Genomic DNA, 23,215 nt, shown 5'->3' with positions numbered 1-23,215 from the left:
TAAGGATTGGGTGTGAGCGAGGCATGTAATGCGAAGGCAAGTAACTGTTGGTCGTTAAGGGTAACAGGGGGGATCCCTAGAGAACGCAAGCGTGGCAGCGGGTGGCAGAAAGTTAGGCAAATGAGATCAAGAAGTTCGTGGGAATAACTTGGTCGCAGTTAGCACAGGACCGGGGTAATTGGAGAACTATGGAAGAGGACTTTGCCTTGCAGAGGGCATGAAAGGCTGATGATGCTGCTGCTGATGATGATGATGATGAAGATGTAGTTTGATTTTGAAAAACAAATGAAGGTAAACTTTGAAGCCATAAGGGAAATATTCATGAGCAAAACTCACATACCCTCCTCAGTGTTAAGTAAATTTCACACAAATCATCAGAAATACAAATTCTATCGCGATACTTTTTGCTAGTGTTTAATTGCGCTTTTTTCTCAGTCTGCTAAAGCACGGTGGTGGGGAATGTGAAAAAGTGGATGCGAACTTTTGTTCCCTCGTAACGAAGTCAGTTTTGTCTGCTCCATCAGGGTTTGAATGGAGCCATTTAAATTAACTAAATTTCCCGCAGTGATGAGTTCCAGGCTCCTCTTGTGAACAAAACTACTGGAAAAAACGCGTTCACTTGTATAAAATCAACAAAAATGTTTCTAGCCTAGTGTACCTTTTATAAGTATTTTTACGGCCAAGTACTGCAGGCACTATCTCAAAGAAATTTTCCTTTTTGCCAGTAAAAGTTTGCAAGAGAAGATAACCAGTCACATCTTTAGTGTGGAGGGCCTTTATTCTGTAAAATATTTTACTTCGAATGAGAATCAGCTGGCGCAGAAAGATACAGCATGGAAATAACGAAGATGCCTCATGGGGCATTGGTGCAGTAAAACCTTTATTCTTGCGTTGTCATTTTGACAGCATTGCGTCTGTTTGCGCTCTCACAGGCATCATCAGTTTTCGACTAGACGAAGCCTCCTTGTGGTCAATCTTAGAAAAAGGTACCTGAGAGTGCAATTTTAATATGAACAGTTTAACGAACCAGCTTGGTGGTATATGCCGCGACTCATAAATTCGTAAAGAAAAACGTTTGTCTAAGTAAACTTAAATTCTACCAAACGGGGGATAAATATTTTCAGTACCATTCTATACCTTTTAAACAAATAAGTTCGACTGATTTGCAAGAAATACAGTTTCTGTTAAGTTGACGACCCTAATGGGTGTCTTATGAAATCACAGTAACTACTAAGAATTACAGCGAGAAATCGCGAGCCACTACGCTGCGACATCAGAAAAGTTTTGTGTTTGGGCAATAGTGAATATGATTGATAGCGGTGTTCATAATTATATATGATGATTTCTTTGTGGCCTATTTGTAACATGATGGCTCATGTAGAGGCAAAGAAACGCGTTTTTACGGCTAAAGTTTGCGTTCCTGAAGTGTGTTTTTCTGGCAAATCGTTTCGATAGCTGCATTTATGTTTTTCCATTCTACATTTGTAAATACTTAAATGCATAAATATTGTGAACTCCACCCTTTTAAGCTGTTCTTGGCAGGGTGGCCGAGAACTTGCCTGGGGCTACTGGTAATGTAGCAGATGTTGTAAGGTTGTGTAAGTTTAGGTGATGTTGCCTGGTAATGTAGCAGACGTTTTAATCTGTATTTGATAGTGCTGATACCAGAAAGAGTACGTAGTTTGTAAACATTGGCTTGAGTTTATTTTTAAGCATAGGGCAATAACAACTGTCGTTTAGGCACGTTTAGAATTCCGTTTTTTAGGCGCAGACTTCAATATAAAGACACTATGTTTACGTGCGTAAAATAATTTTTATTGTCACACAAATTAGGCATAAATTTGGCAGAACCAAATTTGTGGAGCACTGCAAGACCATGCAAATAATAAAAATTGCTCTGCTTGAATAGTTAGTGGCCGCCAATTCAACTCAAACATATACAGACAGAGTCCTCTATGGAGGCGTTTATTGGTTGTTGTCCCAATACTGTGTGCGTTTGAAAAGGAACCTTGCCGCCATTTTATCATGTGTTACGACAGCCTAAGTTCAGGAAGCTGAACACAAGCAAAGGGGTTCTGCTTTTGAAGAAGAGAGAGAGCGGAGAAAGGAGGCTCTTTATTCAAAAAAGCGGATTGCCGGCGGTTGCAATCGCCGACATGCTTCTCTGATAGGGGTCGGGGATGTAGGGAAAACACTGTTCAACTTTTTGGGTGTAACGACGCGCACAAAAGCACCTCCCTTTGTTCGAACATCAAAAAATTGTTAGCACTGCAGCAAATGGGGAGAAAAAGTTCTAATAAATTCTTTGCACTTTATTGTTGTAACATTGTAAACGGAATGTGCTTTTGATAATTTTTTTTATTCTATTCATTTTGTTACAAAAAGCTTTGCTTTTTATGTTAAATGGTTTATAGGCTACCGAACAGTGAGAGATGCCAGTGTGTGGAATTTTCCTCCTGTCATTTGTAGCCTCATGAGCGACCTTCCACAGGCGAAAAGAAACTAAGAGGGAAACGTTTTTGGCAGCGCTACAAGGCGCATTGCATTGCGGTTGTCTACGCAGGAGGGTTGCTATGTTTTGCGTTTCTGGGATACCAAAAGGGGTGGCTGTGGTGCCAAAAGGCGTGACTATCAACACCAGAAGTACACTTATTCCTTACGAAACATGGAGAAGTTCGCCCGAGTGTGCAAGGCTAGAGAAACAGCAGAGCTTGTGGCCCTTCTCTTTTAGCCGGAGGCCTGGTTGTTCTACCGCACATTTATTTCGAAATTCCTGCAGAAAGTCCTCCATGACTGGCCCCAATCGTCTGCGCCTCAGGCTTTCACATTTCTCCCAAAGTGTACCGCATTAGCAGCAGCTAGAACCGACCGCAAAGTCCAAAGCCAACGCCCTCTTTACGAACACAAAGCAAATGCAATGAACACCAGTATGCGATGTTCAGTTCCGACCCTGGTTCAATTCCGAGCAACGAAAGCGTTTTGTCTTTCCAATTGACTGCACACGTTATTGTTTTCCGTCCTTGCTAACCGAATACCCTTCGGGCCTTTGGGCAAGCCCAGTGGTTAGGTTGCCGGTTTCAAATGGTACATGTCCCGGGTTCGAACCCCGGCCCCTCCATAACCACATTGTTTTCTCAAGGAGTTCTGTTCTTTTTGGTGCGATGGATGGAAAGCGCTCGGCCTGAACACCTTTGCTGTTTAAATTTTGTGCTATAAAAAAAGTTGGCAACTAAAGGTTTTTCAAGCTCAAGAAACGTTTGTTGTAACCACTGTTCTAAGACTGGCCTTAAAATGTGGAAAGTAATTGCATTATGATGAAATAACAACACCTTACATTATTCCGGAGCCCTCCACTACGGCGCGCCTCATCGCCTACAGTGCGTCGGCACGTTAAACCCTACGTCAGACAAACAACACCTTAAAAACCCCGAAATTTAGTAAGGGGCCCCTCTGCGTTTTGAGAAAATATTGCGCTAGCCTTTTAGGAGTTGCGACATGCACAAATCACATGCCTTGCACGAAGAAAATAGAGCGCACTGATTTACTGCAACCTTTTGAACTTCAGTATTTTTTTGCTAGCAAAACCGGATTATATGTGGCAGAAAGCTGTTCTACAGCCTCTTTTTCGGCCTTATCCCAACCTATACTTCTTAGCTTCAAGAAAAACATTTTTTAAAAAGTTGGAATATTTCTGAACATCAGCATCAAAAATAACATACAATAATGCTTTAAATTTCAGCTCTGTTTACATTAAGCTCCATTTCGACGTGAAGTTGTCATCGGGTAGTTTGACTATCTTCTGGTAGCATACGCGCCCACGCTATCAGTAGAGCGTGGATGCGCTAGACATTACATTGACATGAACTATAGACAAGGGCCATGAAGTCAGTTAATTCTTTGAATTCACGTAGCGCTAAATTTTGGGGAACCAACAGGAAACCCTTGTGCTCAGTATACATGAAGGAGGAGAACTTAGGAAACATTGTCTTAAGGAACTATTTTTTATCAACTTGTGCTTGTGGTGGGATTGCCAAGAACACTTGTACGGCTTTGCCTAGATTTGTGTGAGGACCGCGATTTGAATTTTTGTTTTTGAAGTTCAACACATTTCGATTAATGTTAGCAATGAATTTAAAACCACCAGGTCCTTTAAAACATCGAAGAATTGCAAACGCATCAGTAAACATTTGTTGTAGCACCTTTTGTTTCTGGTGGAAGTAAAAAATATGGATCCGCAGGGAACAGGTAACACACAAAGCTATAGGCCTTCCGCCTAAATATTTTACACGGTTTGGCCTGCTGGCCTTACGCACTCTCGAATGTTTCTGCCTTAGAATGACCAACGACGTTTCTAGATATTGCGTGCGCCGTATGACAATGACGAGGCAGATTAGGTACAAAGAACAGGTCATCTCCATGTGAAGGCAACAATGTCTCCATGCCTAAGACTGAAAATAAGAAAACGCTTGAATAGTTTGTAGTATGTTTTGTCGGGTTTTATGGTATGAGACGTGAATGAGCATACATGTGTTAAGTGCTACGGGTACAGCTGCACGCATCGGAACTCTCCGGTTCTGTGCACACATTGTAGGGCAATCGCGACAGAGAGTTCAGTTTCAATGAATGGCAGCAAAATTGCTTGCTCAGCATATCTGAGCAGGTTCGTACGCTTCATGTTTCAATCTACCTAAATTCTTGTTGTTAAGTGATGAGAAGAATCAGTGCCTAAATTAACAAGCATTAGTCATGCAACAACTTTCTATATGATTGCAGTATCTCTGCCTCCTTTCCTGTTCTAAACAGACTTTTGCTCAAGCGGTGAACTTCCAAAAGTTCCAGTTTTTGTTGGATGTTTCCCGTGATTTCACGTTCAAAAGAGGGTAGCACAGACAGTGAAGTAGATGTTCTATAGATGGAATGTTTGCAGCCACCCCTCTCACATGGGTCTGAAAGAGGAAGACGTGCTTCTTACACCAAGTTCTATTGGTCACGTCTACGCCCTCATTGACACCACCTGCAGAGCCGTAGTGCAAGGAGCATCTGCAGCGTTCCTAGAAACACCCAACATTGATGGTGTTTTGGAAGCGCTTCAACACCACAAGGTAAAGAGGAGCCCGATGTGCGCTCTCGACTCTCGCTATGAACAGACGCGTGAATGGGACGAAAAACGCGCCTTATAGCCTTCCTTTCAGATGTGGTTGCATCTAGGAGAGGCGAAGCAAGTAGTGCATCCCGACTATATGAACGTCGACAGTTGGCGCCTCGAGGCCAGCGCCTACGTGTACGGGGGACGCGCAGCATGAGCTGTGGAGAAGCCGACTAGCGGATATCACGCTCGAGACGTCACACGGTCCGCTGTTCCTTTCGGTGCAGCGGACCGTGTGTTTACCAAACGATTCCCTAACAACCCGTTTGATTTCGTTCGCATGGATTGTTTGCGAGCGCCTGTGGTTTCAGTCGGATTTACGCAATGCTCTCACGCGTGAAATCCAGTGTCGAACGTTGATGCGTCTAACTGTGCCATACCGACGATATATAAATAGCGACGTGCAAGTTCATATCGATGGGCAGTAAACATTCAGCTGCTCATGTGAAGGCACATTTCAGTTTCCTGTTTTACCGCTTCTATGCAAGAGGGAACAACCACATTTTTTTGTTTTGTCTGCATACGGTTATTGGATTTGTGGGGGAGGTAAATAAATTTGATGTTATGAATTGGTGCTGAGAATGTACAAGGTAAATTTTGGGGGATTTAGAACCACCCAAACTGTGCATGTTTAGAAATATCTTGAGATAGAAATCTTGGCTTCCAGATTCATGAAGTGTAGATTAAGGCAGGAAATTAGAAATGAACTGGCAGTGAACTCTGTCGAGGGGTTTAAGAACAGTTTAAGAGAAAACGAGCGTTAGAGCGGCAATCGACAGCATGCTTCAGCAGATGAAGTATTCCTTGTCTGCACCAAGAGACGGAGCATGTAAAAACATTACGGCTCCTCTCCTCACTTCCAGTAAGGATGCCGCCACTATAAAACAATCCCGGGCCATCTCCACTAATGCGAAACTTGGGGAGGGGCGAAGCATGTAGTGTTTAAGTGCATTGTTGGCACCTTGGCGCTTTTGCCAACGAAGATGAAACCGTTGGGCGGTGAAGGAATACCGTTTTTCTGTAAGAGTCTCGTATCTTTAAATAACGAAGCGTTCGAGCGGGAGGCGTCGGAAAAAGAGTGTGCCGGTGTTTTAGTACCGTTACTACATCGACGATGACATGAGACGACGACGAAGTTCTAGCGCGACGCTAAAACGAGAGTCAAGATGTTTTAGTACCGTCATTACACCGACGACAACATGACACGTCGACATGAGACGCCGACAGCCTAACCCCTAAGAGGCTTCGCCCTAAAATAATGGATCTCGACTCAAGTAGGCAACATACTACGACGTGTAAAAAAAAGCTTCCTTCTGTCTAGAGCATGTGGACTCCATGCCGCCTCGTTCCCATCAGGGAATGAGGCGGCACACGCTGCTACCCGCGAAATAACTACCCGGGCATCCTCACAAGCCAGAGAAGACCCACCAGAGTCCCTCAATCACCTACTAGTCCCGAGTCGTTACCTCCACCGACAAAATATTCGCGTCTACCCCTGCCGGATGCATCTTCTACACCACCGCCGCACGCCTTTGCGACGACTACGAACCCCCCTATACTACAACCCAACAATTCTAAGCACATATCCCCAACCATGTACCCCTACGAATGCCCACCCTGTAAAATACCCAGCACTACATACCACATTGTCTGGGCTTGCTCCCATCACCTAAACATCATCCCTTATTTCTCCTTGGAGCACTGGGAGTGCAAGCTGACCTACTTGAGACACAGGTTAGCCTTGTGTGTCAGACAAAAGCGGCTTCCACGACTCGCGGCTATCCGGACAGACCGGACTACGAATCACACCTGCAACAGCATTTTCTTCCTCCTCCGCTCAAAGGTTTTTGTAATGGTAGTGCCGTACTCCCCATTTATAGAAATAGACGCATAAAGCATTAAAATGGACACCCGCCCACAGTATCCAAAATTTTGAGTTTATGCTCGGCGAAATAGTTTCAATTACATTAAAGCCAGCGGAAGTGGTTCTTCATTAGCGGCATCTTTGATAGCTCGGTAAATTAAACTGCAAGGAGACGCCACTTCAGTTATACTTATTTAAAGTTCGAACTAACGAAAGTGGAGTACAAAAGACGTACAGGTGCCGGAAAAAGTAACTTCGAAACGTTCTCATAAATATGCAAGAATTTCTTCTTCTGGAAACTGCCTGGCTGCATAAATGTGCGTTTAAACGAGTGTTCTCTAACAGAAAAAAAGCTTCCTGTAAACCGGCAGTGGTTGTCATAACGCCAGTAAGACAAATATTTTGTGATATTCACACATCTTAGTTCTTATTACTTATGACGGCATCTGTACAAAGGGACTGTGCAGCAGAAGAGTATGTTAGCAACTGAATGCTTGAAAAACGTCGCGATTGAATCATGCACTTTTATCATTGAAGGCGAAAGCCAGCACACATTACTATAACGAGGAAATGGAAGCGGAAGGCCTTCTTTTGACGCACTCAAAAACTGAATAATAGACGTGCGGCATAACAGTCCAGTCCAGTCATAACATCCAGTCATAACATCCGCAGCAGTGGGCGCACTAGTGCTTCGTCGGCTACCTTCTGGTGGTCACTGGCAGAGACAGGTTCTACGCTTCTCACATCACAAATGATGCCGTCTGCAACCCCACCCCAAACCCTGAACACGTGTCCACATCAGCGTAGTCCCCAAACGTCTGCCATAGAAATTTTAAGCTGATTTTACACGACGTAACTTCTTCCTAAGCTGTTCTTTCCTTTCCCGAGGGGTCGCAACCTCGTGTTTATGGAGAGGCGCGATTTTCAGTGCTTGTGCGAGGGCCCAAGCTGCTGGTGCCGTCCCGCGTAGGTTTCATGACCGAGGCTCCTCGCGTTCAAATTAACGAGATTTTCAATTCCATTTGCTTCTATGGAGACTTGTACGAACCAGATCGCACAGTTTGAATTACCCTTAAATGCGATATATTGAAGTTCCTAATAACTGGCGTTTACTGTACAAGTTCTAGCTTGGGGCGCAATTTCTGCGGCCTCCACAAAGGATTCCTATGTCACCATCTTCGAAACGGTTAAGCCCGTTACTTTAAGGCGTTATTTTTTGTGCTTAGTCATGATTTATCCAGTTAGAAAAGAAAATTCAAGTTCTTACTTAGTGTCCAGGCCTTACTATGAAATGAACATTAAACGAGAAGACAATAATTACGCTGTTGCAATCTACAAACGCTCATCAAATGTGTAATACATTGAAAATTAACATCTAATGAATAATGCATTTGGTAATTAAAGTGAATTTCACCCCATGTTCGAAATTCAAATTGTAAAATACAAAAATATAAATAAACGTTGCCGCCATTTTGAGGGAATTAGATAAAACTGCATACTGGGGCTACAAGAACTGCTGGAATAAAATTTGATCAGAAAAATTTTACAAATTGCGTTTTTAAGTGCGAATGCACTTTATAAGCGACCCCAAACCATCCACCGCCGGCGGCGGCGGCGGCGGCGTCCGCAGTGCTCCTCTATATTTAAAAAAGAAACAGCATCCGGCGCCAGGTTTCGATCCGAGGACTTTGCGGCCGCAGCGCGACGCTCTACCGACCAAGCCACGGACGCTTTTTTTTTGTATTTATTGCCTGTCTTTGACAATTCACAACAGATTACATCTCAACATTGCAAATATGTACACATACAAGAGGTTGAGTTGCCAGCCACTACAGGGCTGACTTTGTCCATTTAAAATGCCCTCATATTGATTAGTTGCTCTATTTGCGGCAGCCAATCAGGTAGTTCCTGGTGGAACTTAATAACTTCAACAAATCGCCCAATGCTCTCTTTGAAATACTCCCTTGCACATCGCACATCAACATCATTGTACAACCTTGCTGTACGAGAGCGCCATATACTATGGAGACCCAGTGCCATGACTAAATCGTAAGGCACTCCATCCTCATTGTCTATTGCAAGGAAACGTATACCGTGAGGATCTAGTGGAAAATCTTTGTGTAATGTCCTCTGTAGCACATCCCAAAAATATACTCCCTCCCAACAATGCAAAAATACATGATCTATTGTCTCGGGGGATTTACAACTAAAACAATCTGTCCCCCATGGTACGAATAACCCCCTTTCTTCCATAAATGTTCGTACTAATAATGTTCCTGTGTGTAACCTAAACATAAAGGATTTGACCCCTGGTTGAATCTGCATTCTTTTAACCCTCTTAAGCACATCGCTGCCGGGCTTTCCAAAGTACATAGCCCTGTACATGGGAACAGGGAACACAACATTGACAATATCATGGTACAATTTCTTACGCGCAACCGTACTTAAATACTCTTTTGAAAATCTTGCGTTTAAATACTTTACGCTGGCCACGACCTCCTTAAAATATCCAAAGATACTTCCCGTCATGTATTCAGTCGTAATCACAAAATCGGGGAGAACCCTGCCTAGCCTTAATTGACACACTGTACGAAGAAAAGGGTCCCCTACTTCTCTCAAAAAAAGAAATCTATTTACTAGTTGTCGCACAAATAAATGCGCTAGCCCCACTCCTCCATCTTCACACGCCTAAAAAGGTTGTTACGACTGCACCTCTCCCAATTTGAGGCCCAAACAAAAACAGCGAACACTCTATGCAACTTTTGCACGTTTGTGCGTGAGCAGTGCAACACCTGCATCACATACCACAATTTGCATACTAAGAACAAATTACACACAGTCGCCCTAGCAAGCGTGGACAAATAAGCCCCTTTCCATTTGTCCGCTTTCGCGCGAGTTTCTTTTGTCTGTTCTCGCCAATATGGTTCGCTATCCCTATAAAACTGTAGGGGGGCTCCCAGATACCTAACTGGGGTTGTCGACCAGGCCACGTTGGCAAAAACGCTGGGGGTGGATTGCCATTCGCCATGCCAGAAACCAAGACATTTTCCCCAAGTTACTAGGCTTCCGGTACCAAGCCACGGACGCGACGGTGATATCAGTGTTAGTGACGCGCCTTATATCTTTAACGCATTCAAACTACGTCGTCAGCGGCGTGCGTTGGCGACTCAGCGGCGTTATAGCGGCTTGATAACTGCGTGGTGTACACGTGATACTACAAACCCGATGGAAGAGATCGAAGAGAAGGCGGCGAGGCGGTGGGCTGCGGGGGCCGAGCGCAAGCGCCGCAAGCGGGCCGACAACCGTGCATTCGCACTTTCACATTCTCCCCCTCGGGGAAATGCGGGGGAATTTTTTATCTTGTGAACACTGAACACTTGCCCTTCTCAAGGTTGTAATGTTCGGTCAGAAGAAATTCACGCTTAGATGGGGCAACCTCCATCCGCAATTTTTTTGTTTCTGGTACATGAGAAATGTCCGTTCCTCGTGTCATGAGGTCTATCCAGGTATAATTGTCTAATATCCAAGCAACTTGAGGCATTGTGTGCAGAAGAGTTAAAATAGCAGTGGTAGAAGACACCACAAACGTTACCTAATTTGCGGTCACCATTTTCAGATCTGGAATGAAAGTTGAAAAAATTGTGTGGTCGTTCCTAATGATGTTTGTTTCCGAGGAGCCTTGGTTTAAAAGATATTCCCCGTAAGCTTCAGCAATTCAATAAGAATAATTTGTAGCGTACCATGTAATTTATCTGCAGGTGCTAAACTTTCCTGGAGTTTCTGTGTTCACCTGAAAGAGCTAATCATATTCTCATTCGTGTTTTAACATGGAACAAACGAAGTTCATCTCAATATTTACAGGTATCTGCGCTGAGTACAGTACCTTACGTGGCGAGGGGCCTTCTAGAACATCCTAACCTGAAGAAATTCGATCTGAGCCACCTGCGCTACATTACCTCCAGTGGAGACTACATGAGTGAAAGTGTTGCCTGCAGGCTCTTTCAGGACCTAAATCTTCAAGGCTTCATACAACGTAAGTTCAGCGCTTCTGGTACGAGCAGCATCAGCTAATAAAAAATGTATATATTGCAAACTCACCGGCCGCCAACAAAAACGCCTGGCTTAATTCACTCGTGCTTTGACTTTCCCTTAAGTTCTGTCCAAAGATTAAGGATGTCTTTGTTCCACTCCCGGTTTAATTGAGCGTAAAACATTTTGATGCGTAAGATGAAATGTTTAGTTATCAGTTGACGAAAACAAAGTGTTAAATGTTCATTAAAAATTCAACTGCGGGCGTTTTATGGCATGCCGGTTTGGTATCGATTGAGCAGAGTTTAATGCGCGTCTGCGAGAATAGCCAGATAGAAGCTCCGAAAATATTTTCAGATAAGCGCTAACACAGCCGTCCTGTCTAGAAATCTAGGCATGGGATATACGTGCATCTGATGACGCTTTTAATGTCAGGTCATGCAAATGTTATAGGTGGGCTAGATTGGCGTAAAAAGGTGAGGAAGTTTAGTGATAATAGATAGGTTTTGCAGTGCGCCTGTTCCGTCGTTTACGTAGTTACCGTGTTGACCGGGACCCGACTGCGCCTGCGGGCGCGGGAATGGCGAGGAGGCGCACCCCACTCGGGCGAATGCACGGGCATGACGAGGGCCGGTCCATGGAATTAATGTCCCTACCACGACCAATGCGCAAGTGCCCAGACGGGTCCTGGTCAACACGTACAACACGGAACATGCGGAGTGTTAAAACTCTCTAATAACTTTTGGAGAAGGGTAAGCCAGCTTCTAAGTTATATTTTATAAATTGGAACTCAACTGAGTACTCATTAGGCATTGGCGATAGTTGTATTAAATGTGATCCAGAATGGGTCGCTGGTTTCAATTATTGCCAACACGTTGAAATAATGGTTATTTTCTTCAGTGTGGCATGAACAGTACAAGCTTGTAAAAAAAGATAGGTGCGATGTAATGTAGAATTTTGTAGACACGTTTGTAACAAAAAAAAACTGAAACACACTGAAACTGAATCACAGCCCGTCCCGTTCTGTCCTATTCGCCCTGGGCCGATTGTTTCTGCTTGCTCTGCTGTTTCGTCTCTTGCTGGCTGTTTTGTGTTTAAGATACACTCATTTATTAGTTTAACTTGCTACGTGACTGCTCCTGCTACTGGTTCCAAATAAGATGGGAGGGAGGAATATTCTTGACGGCAAATTAGGAAACGCCTTATCACAGGAATTCTATCTCATAATACACGTGTCCACACTTCAACCTTCTCAGTTTACAATCGCATAATGTGACATCAGATTCCGCAACCTAATGGGCGGCCGCTGTATGATTTTATCTTATGCTATGAGAAAATGACAACAAGAAGTACACCACTGGGATTTAAACACGTCCCCTACTAATGTACGGAAGGGACTAGCGGGCCCCCAGGCCTAACTCTAGTGGCTTAATGTTTACGTTGCAGAGCGATTCCAGAGAGAAGATTGCGATTTCAAAAGCAGCAACAACAACAAGAAAAAAAACGAAGCAGGAGAATGTATATTCCAAGGACAGCAATACCCTTGGTGCATGGTCGCTTTAAGAAGTCACTAAAGGAGAACATATGGGCTGGGTGGGAAAGTAGCCGGCAAATCTTATTCACTTCTTCTTTTTTCACTAATATTTGGCCTAATTGATAACTATTGCCTTGAAACTTTGGCAATTCGTTTATCGATAAAAAGCAAAATTTGATTTCCCCACATTCGTATTTCGCTTTTATGGTCGCTTTAAAACTACCAAAAAAAATTTTTGGCAGTTCCGTACTAAGTAGACTTACTGAACCGGTTTGCGAAATGGTTCGGGCTGTGATTTTGTTGAACCCGAACTGAACCATTACGAATTGAATTCTCCCGATCCCGAACCAGTATTTTTTTTCAGTTTACAACTTGTATAAATACTCTCCAAGTAGATTGAAAATGCACAGAACCGCAACAATGTCTGCTTTATCTAATAAACATACTGTACAGCATTTTTTACCCGAAACGAACACTGTGTAATTTCACTGTAATTTCAATACTAAAATACTTCCGTAAATACATTTAGAGCAGCACTCTGACAATACTTTAAAAATATTATGGGGCATGTTATGATAGTCCAAATGTTTTCGAAATATATTTTACGGTCTTTTGTGTCCGTCAAATGAACATGGAAGACGTACTCCATAAATAGAACCCAAATACGCAATGAAATTACGTTGTAAATAAATTTAAAATCTATGACAAAATGCACTTGCAGTACATTACCGCCGCTGATTTCGGGGTTGAATCCTAAGATACATGCCAATCCTATCTAGAATTCTGGGTAAAACACATTTCAAACGAATAATTTGCTGGGCAAAATTTTTGTCCTTAACGTTACTAAAGGTAACGAAAGAAAGTGAGGGACAGACTTTACCTTTCTGCGCTAAGGCAGGCATACAAAGAAAGCCCGAAGTGTGAGAGAGAAATTCAGCGTACACATATGTAAGCTATGGTGTTTCAGCGCAGTCATCAAAGCAAGAACACCGAAATATACAACTATGTATCACAAATGTATTTTGAATGCATTTAATACATGTGTTAGCTTTTTATTTATTTTGCATTATTTTGTCCACATTCGATATACATTTCAAATTCCTTAAAAATGTATTTAAAATCTATTGCTCAAATACTGGGAACGATGTGGCTTTGAAGATGGTCACCAGGTAGAAATCATACTTTGGAGAAGGTAGCGGCCTCAGACACCGGCAAACGTTTGGACAAGGGGACTTGTCTTTTTTAAGGCATCAAATAGATTATACACTCGAACACATTATACTTAAGCATTTTAAATTAATCGAAAATGCACAAAAGTATCTTCCTAAATACGTACAAAATGCGCAAGTAATGCATTTTAAATGCGGAGAAAATAATGTTCAAAATATATTGAAGATGTGCTGCGTGCTAGCAATGCAGTTTAAATGCGCAGAAATTAGTGTTTCAAAAAAATTCAAAATGTGTTACAAGTGAATACTAACTACATCCCTCCATGCAAGAAGAAAATGCCTCTGCGGTGTGACTTAGAAGAATTCGCTACCTTTCAAGCTGGTCATTCGGTTTTGTGGTTCCATAAATTGTAAGAGGCCCTAGCCTTTAACATATTCTTGACTGTTGAAAGCTAAATCGGCCTACATTGAATGAGGCCAGGAAGCGACTGCAAAGAACACGATCCACGCATGTTGGCATTTTGAACTTCGTTTGTTGTAGACCTTAGCCGAGTCGCCAATTTCGCCGTTACAATCAGTAAAATGGAATGAATGCGCATCAGCCGCCTCTGTATCCACTGTAGATTCATTATTTTACCATTGACTCCTGTGTACTTTGGGGTCTTCCGGGCGTGTCTTTCGCCATCAACTGAAGTGAAAATAAAGCGGGGAAAACAATGTGAGACTGCTTTTTTAAAGCCACATGCACGATCAATCAGTCAGGTGCTTTTTGTAGCGTTACGAGCATCCTTTAAACAAAATGTTTACCTTTTTATTAAAAAAAAATAGAGAAAAAATCCTATATTCAAAAATGGGAACTTGAAGGACGTAAAAAAATGCATATAGTATTAAGCATATTTCATATTGCCATGCCGCATTGCATCTTGAAGAACTCAAATACTGCAGGGGAGAGTTGGTATGTTTGGGGATTATATAGACATGAAACTTAGCGCAAATGAGTGAAAAAGACCAAGCTTGAAAGTAACAGAAGCGTTATTCATGGTGCAAGATGATTGTTAGCGTTGTGCTACTTTCTTTTTTAGGCGCTTGAATGGTCATGCTGGCCATTCTAGTTTTTTAACTAACATGGACAAGCGTAGTCTGTGACCCTACAAGAAGCTAAACACATAATAGTAGTAGCAACAACATTACCAATTAATATTTCGTGTTCCGTATATTGGCGGCGTTTTGATCAGATACCACATTGTAAAAAAATTCGCTCCAAACAAGTTTAAAATAAAGGCAGAGGGAGGAAGTAAAAGGCTTACATGCAAGTCATTAGATTGGCATGTGCACAAACAATGTCTCTTAAAGAACGGCGCGATAATGTGGTTTCACAATAAATAAAACTAAAGGTTTACAAGCATTCTATAAAATTACAAGCTCTTGATTGGTAGGCACAAATCTGCGGTGAATAAAACAGTAAAGGAAAAGTCCGAATATGCTTATGCACGGATATTTATTTATCTTCCACTTTTGTGCACGTCACGGGCAATGTATTACTGTTTTGTGTGCTCAGAAAATGCATTAATTTCATCGAGAAGAAAAGCGAAAAATCTTTGTGGGAGCTGGTGTTGTTAACGGACAGGAAAAAAAAATGCTGACGAACACCGGCTAGCGTCATAAATCAAGAAGTAAAACGCAGTGCGTTTATTAATACTCAGGACACCCTAAAAGAAACTCGTTTGAAATTCACCTGCGGCTCCAATGGGCAATTCGCCCTGCTAAAAACACACAACCCGCCAAGAAGCGCAAGCACTCTTCCTGTAGACTTGCTGTTCTGCCATGGGTTCCGGCAGATTTTCTAAAAATTCACAACAATACAAAGGGCCACTCGAAACTCGCACACGTTTTTGGGGCAAGTGCACTACGAAGAGAATACAGCCAATATGAAATAAAAAAAAAGAGGGAGGGTGAAACGTCCCAAAGTTTCTGAAAGGTTTGGTGGTTGGGACCAATTGACTAAACGAAAAAAGACGAACACGGTGCCAAAGACACCCGTGCAGGGAACCGCGGAGGCAAGTGAAAGGAAGTGCGTGCCACCCTTCTAGCCCTCCTTACCCTTTTCCACTCTGTCCTTGCTGGTTCTTGGTTCTCGGTGGTGGTAGGCACGCCAACTGACGATTACGAAAAAGGCGGTAATATATTGGGGACTCCCGCGAAGTTTGTTGTAGATCGATAAACCATTATAAGTCGCCGGGTATGAACTACCCAGCTACGTGCACACTTGCGTCCAACTCGCCGTGCCACCCTGCCGACGGCCGCCAGCGGCGTGAAGGCTGCGGTGCTACGCTGCTGGCGGCCGTTGGCAGTGTGGCACGGCGAGTTCGACGCCGCTGGCTGCCGTCGGCAGGGTGGCATGGCGAGTTCGATGCCAGTGTGCCCAAGAGCCACAAGACCAGTTTTTAAATGCAGAGCATTTCAGTAACTCACGATGTCACCCGCGTTGACGTCCGCAGTCGTAGTCCGCACCCCTCCCCCTACACTATATAAAAAAATACTATCCGGCGCCTGGTTTCGATCCCTCGACCCTGCGGGCGGAACGCAATGTACATGGTGCTCTACCCACTGCGCCACAAAGCCGGCACACAATGGGAGGCTACGAACGCGCCTTATATCCTTGACTCATTCAAACTACGTCAAGAAGCTGTGGATACAACGCATTCACTACCACCAACTCCCCAAACACTAAACATTAACGAAATACACCCACCCCCAATGCGACGCATTTACTCGAGTCCCCCTCGCGAGGAGATGGGCCCAATTTTTTATTTAGTGGCTCTAGTGTGCACGCAGTGTGCACGTGCACGTAGTGTGCACGTGAGGTGTACGTGGGTCCGTTCTATTATTGCTGTTAACTTTCAAACAGATGACATAAACTCTATCAACGAAAAGATGACTGAGCGGCGACATGCCACCGTCAAAAATTTCGCCCTGCGTTCACTTTTGCGGCAGGCTACTTCGCATCCCACTGCCCGCATCGGCCATGCGAATTACCCACGGATACGCGTGTGCCCCAGACTAAGTTCTTTCCCTAATACCATTTCCATGCCCCGCCCCTTGCCCCGCTTCCAAAAAAAAAGTGTGGGGAACGAGATCTTTCCCAGCTAGGCTATAACAGGTTTAAAGCCAATATTAAATAAACAAATACGGCTGAAAGCCCACTAAATATTTTTGAGGAAAAGGCAATTTGGAGATTTAAAAAAAACCCAGAAATGCGTAATAGCAAGACATAAAGGCAAAGTTTAAAAGAAAAAAAAATGAGCGCACATGAACATAAAACGAAGCAAAAGGAAAAGTTCTCAAGTCAGTTCGGCACAAAAGTTCGCCACAAGCAGCAGTTCTACTGTAACAAAAAATATACCGCGAAACACCGGTCACTGTATGTACACAGTTTAAAATCGAATGAAAGGCCGCCTGTAGGCATGTAATCCGGGTGCCCATAAACGCAGTAGGAGAAAAACAAATAACTCGCTCCCCAAGGTAATCAAGGCAATGTGTTCCACGTATGGTGGCTGCTGTGAAAATCTGCGCGAATCACCCTAGCGTCGGTCACACAGGAGAGAAAAATATGCTGAAGGGATGGGGGGTGAGCCAAAGGAACAGAAAAATAGAGGCGTTCGTTGAAACACTTCACTTTCTCCCTCGCGTCAACAGGGACGGCGTATTTTCTATGAACAGGCATTACTACAAACTTCCCTTCCAGTTCTCTGTTCTATGCAAGAGGTAGGGCGGAATAATTCGATTTACGAGGAAACTCATACCAACCCTACCTAGGCCACTCAGCGGGACTCAAACTAAAAACATTAACGGAAAACTAAAGCCGCTGAAATGTCTTTTTGTTTAGTTTACTTTTAGGTGAGGCGAAAAGCAACAGCGCCCGTGTGTACGAGATTTCGGCACACGTTAAAGAACCCCAAGGGGTCAAAATTAATCCGGAGCCCTCCACTCCGGCGCGCCTCATCACCGGCGTTGTGTCGGCACTTTAAATCCTACAATTCGATCGGTCGATTGATCAATCAATCAATCAATCAATCAATCAATCAATCAATCAATCAATCAATCAATCAATCATCATTTAACGTGTTTTCGCTGTTGTCGACTTGTTAGCGCATTGCCTTCCAAGAAGTGCTCACGGTACGGCAAGCGGAGGTTTGCCTATCAACCAAGTTCGGATTTCAAAAGGATGTTTGCACCTTTTCATTGTAACGGAAACACACTTATATAAATTCTTGGTGCGCCACCTTATGAGCAAATAGTACAAAAATCAAGTTCACGTTTGCCTAAGCGGAAATGTCGAGTCAAACACCCCTGCAACGCGTTGTTCAGCAAGAGTCTGCATCCGTACAACGACCGCTCGTTGAAAAAATCGAAAACTCGTAACACTACTAGACCAGCCACGGAAACGTAGCGAGGGCAGAGAGTAGAAAAGTGGTGTGCGCGGCGCCACCACTGCTCGCGCCTCACGCACCAACCAAGGAGGAGGAGGTAGTGCCTGCAGCCCGGCTGCTCGCACTCGGAAGCATAGGCAATGTTTTCTGCCTAAGACTGCTATTTTTTTTAGGAAAAGACAATTTTTGGCTCCTCTTCAGTGTTACTGTTGTAACAACTATCGCGACTTGTAAGTTTTGTCATTCATAGTTGCTAACGCCATTTTTTGCGAGAACCGATGCCTTTATGTATTCTTTTTTTCCGCGAACAGTGTCGGACTGGAACAAGTTATGCGAACCTCATTTATTGTAACATATGTATAATGAAGTGTATTGTTTTTGTTTGGCGTACGTTACTACTTGTCAAAGTGTAATGTAGTGTTGTAGAACCAATTGTGTTGTTGCAACGCATAGCAAAGTGTATTGTGGTGTATAGAACGAAACGCATTGTTGATACATAACGAAGTGTATTGTAGCATGTAAACCAAAGTTTCATTTTCGTATGATGTATATCATTACTTTTGTGGTATGCGTGACGTGCCCTTCCTGCTTGGACCCCTTAGTGTCCGCAGTATGTATTAAATAAATAAATACCTTGTAATGCGCTGAAACACCATCGCTTACATATCTGTACGCTGAATTTCTTTCTAACACTTCGGACTTTCTTTGTATGCCTGCCTTAGCGCAGAAACCGAAAGTCTGTCTCTAATTTTCTCCCCTTATCTTTATTAAAAGTGAGCACAAAAATGTTGCGCTGCATTTTATTCAGTGGACATGTATTTTTCCGAGCATTTTAGATAGGATATACGTGTATCTTAATTCAGCCCCGAAATCAGCGGCTGTGAGGTACTCTCTATGCGTTTTTTCAGATGTTTAATATATTTAAAAAGTATTTTTATTACCTATTTTTGTTGTATTTATGGCGTATTACTACCACGCTCATCACACATGCACAACAGACAGTCAAATATATTTCGAGTACATTCGGAGTATAAAAATATGCTCAAATATGTTTTTAAAGTATTCTCAGAGTGATGTTAGACAGAGCGACAAATACACTTACGGTAGTGTATTTGTATTATATTGACAGTGTAATTACTAACAGTTTGTTTTGCGGAAAAAAAGTGCATTTTTTATGTATTCTAAATACCTTACGCATACATTTCTGTGGTTCTGTGCATTTTCAATCAGTTTTGAGAGTATAAGTGCAGTATTTTCCCCACATTTTCAAAATGTAATTTCAATATTTATTGCAAATTCAGAAAATACAATTTCTACTGCATTTGTAATTCATCCACAACATAAAAACATATTTGAAGTGCACTTAAAGTATAATCGTACGTATTTCAAGCGTATTACTTTTCGCTGAGGGATGCAACGGGCACCAGGCAACCGGCAACAGCCGATATACAAGAGAAATCTGGTGGTCCAGGGGCGGGAAACGCCAGAGTTGCGCGCTCTCCACGAGTAAGGAGCCGAGCCCCGGCCACAAGAATCAAAGGCGCCAGGTGGACCCCTGTCGAGCTCTGGTCCCAAAAACCAGACGAACTTCGAGTCTCCCACCGGCACGTAGCGCAGCTCGAACCTGCTCCGTCCACTCCTCGGGGCGTTCTCTCGTTCCAGCCAGCGCTCCCCTGCCGCCTCTGATTGGCCCACGTCATCACTTTGTGTGGCTTGCTGCCTCTTCTTTCTCGGCGTAACAACACTGAGGGCATTACAGGACGTGTACCGGACCACGTATGCAGTTTTGTGGAGTGAGCGAAGAAAATGTGGTACAATAAAATCGCGTTAGGCTGGTGCCATATGACACCTGTTCGGTATCATAATTGAGTATCTAATGTAAAATTAACTGTTTTCCGGAACGATTGTGCTGAAATCATAACCCGTAATATGTGAGTGCAGCAAAAACGCGTTTTGGTCTTTGGAAGATGGCATCTTAATTTGTTCGGGTTACGCGCCACTAGCAAGTAGTGCGATTCAGGCTATCAAAATTTTTGTATGAATTTGCATAGCCTCCCTTGTGCCTTGTATCATCACAATACGGCACCGAGCGCACAGGGGGACATTCTGGATCACCAGAGGGTATTTTATGAAAATGGTTTAATAAAAGTTGAGGAAACAGTTCTTGAGATAAAATGAAGGAATGGCTCGTATGACTTTTTCATACAAGAGCAGCGCTTAGGAAGCACGATTGATTAGTTATGGAGAATTACTAACCTCATCTTTCTGCTTTGGCGACATACCCCAATCCCGTTCTTTGTTTCGGCGGCGCGTTATGTATTCGCAAACAATTGCTGCGGCCAGTGTCTGGAAAGACTTGTGTCAGTTTCAGGCACCTTATCAATTGGCGAGAGGAGATTTAGGTATTTAACAACAGACGCTTAAAGTAGGACACCGTTTCAACGTGTGGCACCACTTGTCCTTAATTGTAGTCGGCGCATGCATCGCTACATTTTGAAGGAAAGTCGGTCAAAATACCATGAAGAAAATTCTTGCTTTTCAACTTTTTTGTGTCAACATTCTCAGGAATTGCATGGGTGATGTTTGATGAGATTGTTCAGCTTACACATTATTTATAGGGTATTCAAGGAGATGTCGGAATATCTGTCAGCCCGAAAAGATTCGCTTTCCTGAATAAATAAAAATAGTTTGTTTTCCCTAAACTTAGTAAAAAAAATTTGTAACTTGACAGTGAGTTGTGCTCTATGCTTTTTCATTTCTGCAGTATACGGACAGACGGAGTTTTGCTTCATTTCAGCGGGCATTTACGATGCGCCACCAAAGTTCACATCTGTTGGCCGCCTTGGACTGGGTGTTGAAGCGAAGGTAAAAAAAAGTGCAAGAATGTGTTTCTAGCCTATCCTAATTAGCGGTGAATTGCATATGTTGTTTTTATTGGGCTATATTACTGTCATTTCGCACAAACATGGTAGTGTTGGCATCAATGTTGTTTGTAGTAAGCCTTGACTAAGGCATACAAAAAACAGCGGCAGGAGACTCCAAGGAGTCGGAGAGCTGAGGGAGATGGAGGCGGGGTTTGTGAAGGGAACCTGTTTTGTGAGGTGTTTTATACAACGTTGTGATTTTAAGTGCAGAGAACTTTAAGGGCTCGCCTTGTCATCGTAGCTCGCTCGCTGGACCCAAGTAGAGCCGCATGGCGTTCCGTCGTAGAGGCTGTCGTTGCGGCGTAACGTAGAGGCTTCAAAAGCCAAGCGGGTTATATGGTCATAAGCGTTCGAAACTCCTGAAACGCTGGCGCTTGTCATACATCTCCCAGTTGTTCACCGCAAAGAAAACTGAGGTACATTTTAGGCAAAATATACGCATTTAACCGGCAGCGCCCGGGATCATCTTGATAGGAACGCTCGTTGGGTTGTTTTTACGACTGTAAGGGAAAAAAGTGGCAGTGCAACGCCGGCACGTACCGGCACGCACAACAAGAACAGAACTCCCGCTGTCACAGTTTCAGGCAGGGGGCGTACCCGCACTGCGAAGGCGGGAAATTTTAATTGCATTGGGTGGTAGTAGTGAGCGGATAATGGTGCTACAGCCTATTATGGCGAATCACTGCTCTGTACCTCCGACAGCTTTCACATTGAGTGGAACGGCATTACTTTTTCATACAACGTTGCAGCCGTACTCGGCTATACACATACTGATCGCCATTGGCACTTCCACATCTCTGTCCAGCGTAGGGTCAAAGGAATATTAGCCGAACTTCACCAATAGCGTGGATGTAGAATGTTGTCCACTAAAGGAGATTCCTCCGGTGTTTTCCGGTATATAACTCTCTCGCGCAAAGGTAAGCGCTTCAGATAGGTAGGTGACACGCATTCACGACGATCCGAGGTTAAGCAAAACCTTGCGCTGATAGGTCCAACGTCGCAAACCTGCCCCCGAAGTTCGAAGCACAAAAAGGTTGACCTTGCTTTATACTTCGTAAGGCAGAACCTTACTGGTTACCTGGCGTTCAGCCCAAATGTAGAGCACTTAGCGTAGTTTCAGGTTTTGAGGTGAAAATCCTCCAACTGGTAGATGTCGGAAATAGTGCAAATTGCGCTCTTTAAACTTCAATGTGGGGGTTAACGATGTTTGACCTCAAAGCGAAGCTATAGGCCTGACTACTTCTGCATACCAGATCAGTTCCTGCTACTATATAGGCTAAAACCTTTGGTGGATCAGTGTGCGAAGAACCGTAGCTGCTGTTACATTACTTGTTGTAAGGGACAGGCAACGGCCGCCGCAATAAAGAGTGCCATAAAAATTGAAATTCGAACACGTATGCTGGTTATTATTAGATAATGAGAACTTGTATGGAGAATAAGAAAAATGAACTGGAAAGAGGTGCGCACGGAGAAAACTTCACACAGAAAAACAGTCTAGCAAGAGATAAATATTTCAGAATCAATTTATCTTCATACGCAATAATACCAATTCCGGTTGAAAATACACCACTGTGTATACTTCGCGAGAGAAAAAAAATAACAAGAGAGTTTAATAAACGGTATTATCGACATTGAAATGAAATTACCGCTAAACCCAAAGTAAATTGAGTACGAATGAATCGCATAAAGAATCCAACGTACTTGATAGTTGATTGAAAACAGCGGTCTGAGTGAGAGGCATGGTAAAAAACGCCCAGTGATAAATATATCGTGATAATAACTAAATTTAATTTCATCATCGCAAATATTGTTGCCGGCACTTCATATCCTACCTAAATGGATGCAGAGATAAAAAAAATTTGACTCAAAAACCTGCGTTCACAAAAATTATCAAGAATGTGAGAAAAAAAAACGATGTGCGTCATGTTATTTATCATCCTGACTATATGAAATTACCTATTGCGGAATATGGTGAGAACACACGTTCTACAATATATACCGAAATATACGATTCACAAGCAAAATAAACAGCTTGGCAAGAAACAAATCTTCACTTCAGACAAATAGCGTTCTGATCTCGGCCCAAAAACGTTCTTGGTGAATTTGCTTATAAAAATGC

At 43.2% G+C, this 23,215-nt stretch overlaps 1 protein-coding gene across 7 annotated transcripts in view; it reads left to right on the top strand.

Moving 5' to 3' along the window:
- The window catches only part of LOC144179637 (uncharacterized), a 75,126-nt gene that overhangs the window by 35,416 nt on the left and 16,495 nt on the right, over positions 1–23,215 (top strand). For 4 of the 7 annotated variants that reach the window (XM_077708057.1, XM_077708062.1, XM_077708058.1 and 1 more), the window contains 3 exons: positions 4,913–5,102; positions 10,872–11,043; positions 20,937–21,037. In XM_077708057.1, the coding sequence (XP_077564183.1) occupies positions 4,913–5,102; positions 10,872–11,043; positions 20,937–21,037 (463 nt within the window). The remainder of the gene's footprint in view (positions 1–4,912; positions 5,103–10,871; positions 11,044–20,936; positions 21,038–23,215) is intronic. The other 3 variants (XM_077708060.1, XM_077708059.1, XM_077708063.1) reach the window with 3 other exon arrangements.

Source organism: Haemaphysalis longicornis, unplaced genomic scaffold (genome assembly GCF_048455015.1).
Source record: "Haemaphysalis longicornis isolate Haplotype H1 unplaced genomic scaffold, Haemaphysalis longicornis Haplotype H1 scaffold_4, whole genome shotgun sequence".
NCBI lineage: Eukaryota > Metazoa > Arthropoda > Arachnida > Ixodida > Ixodidae > Haemaphysalis > Haemaphysalis longicornis.
This window is presented reverse-complemented; position numbering and strand designations above follow the sequence as displayed.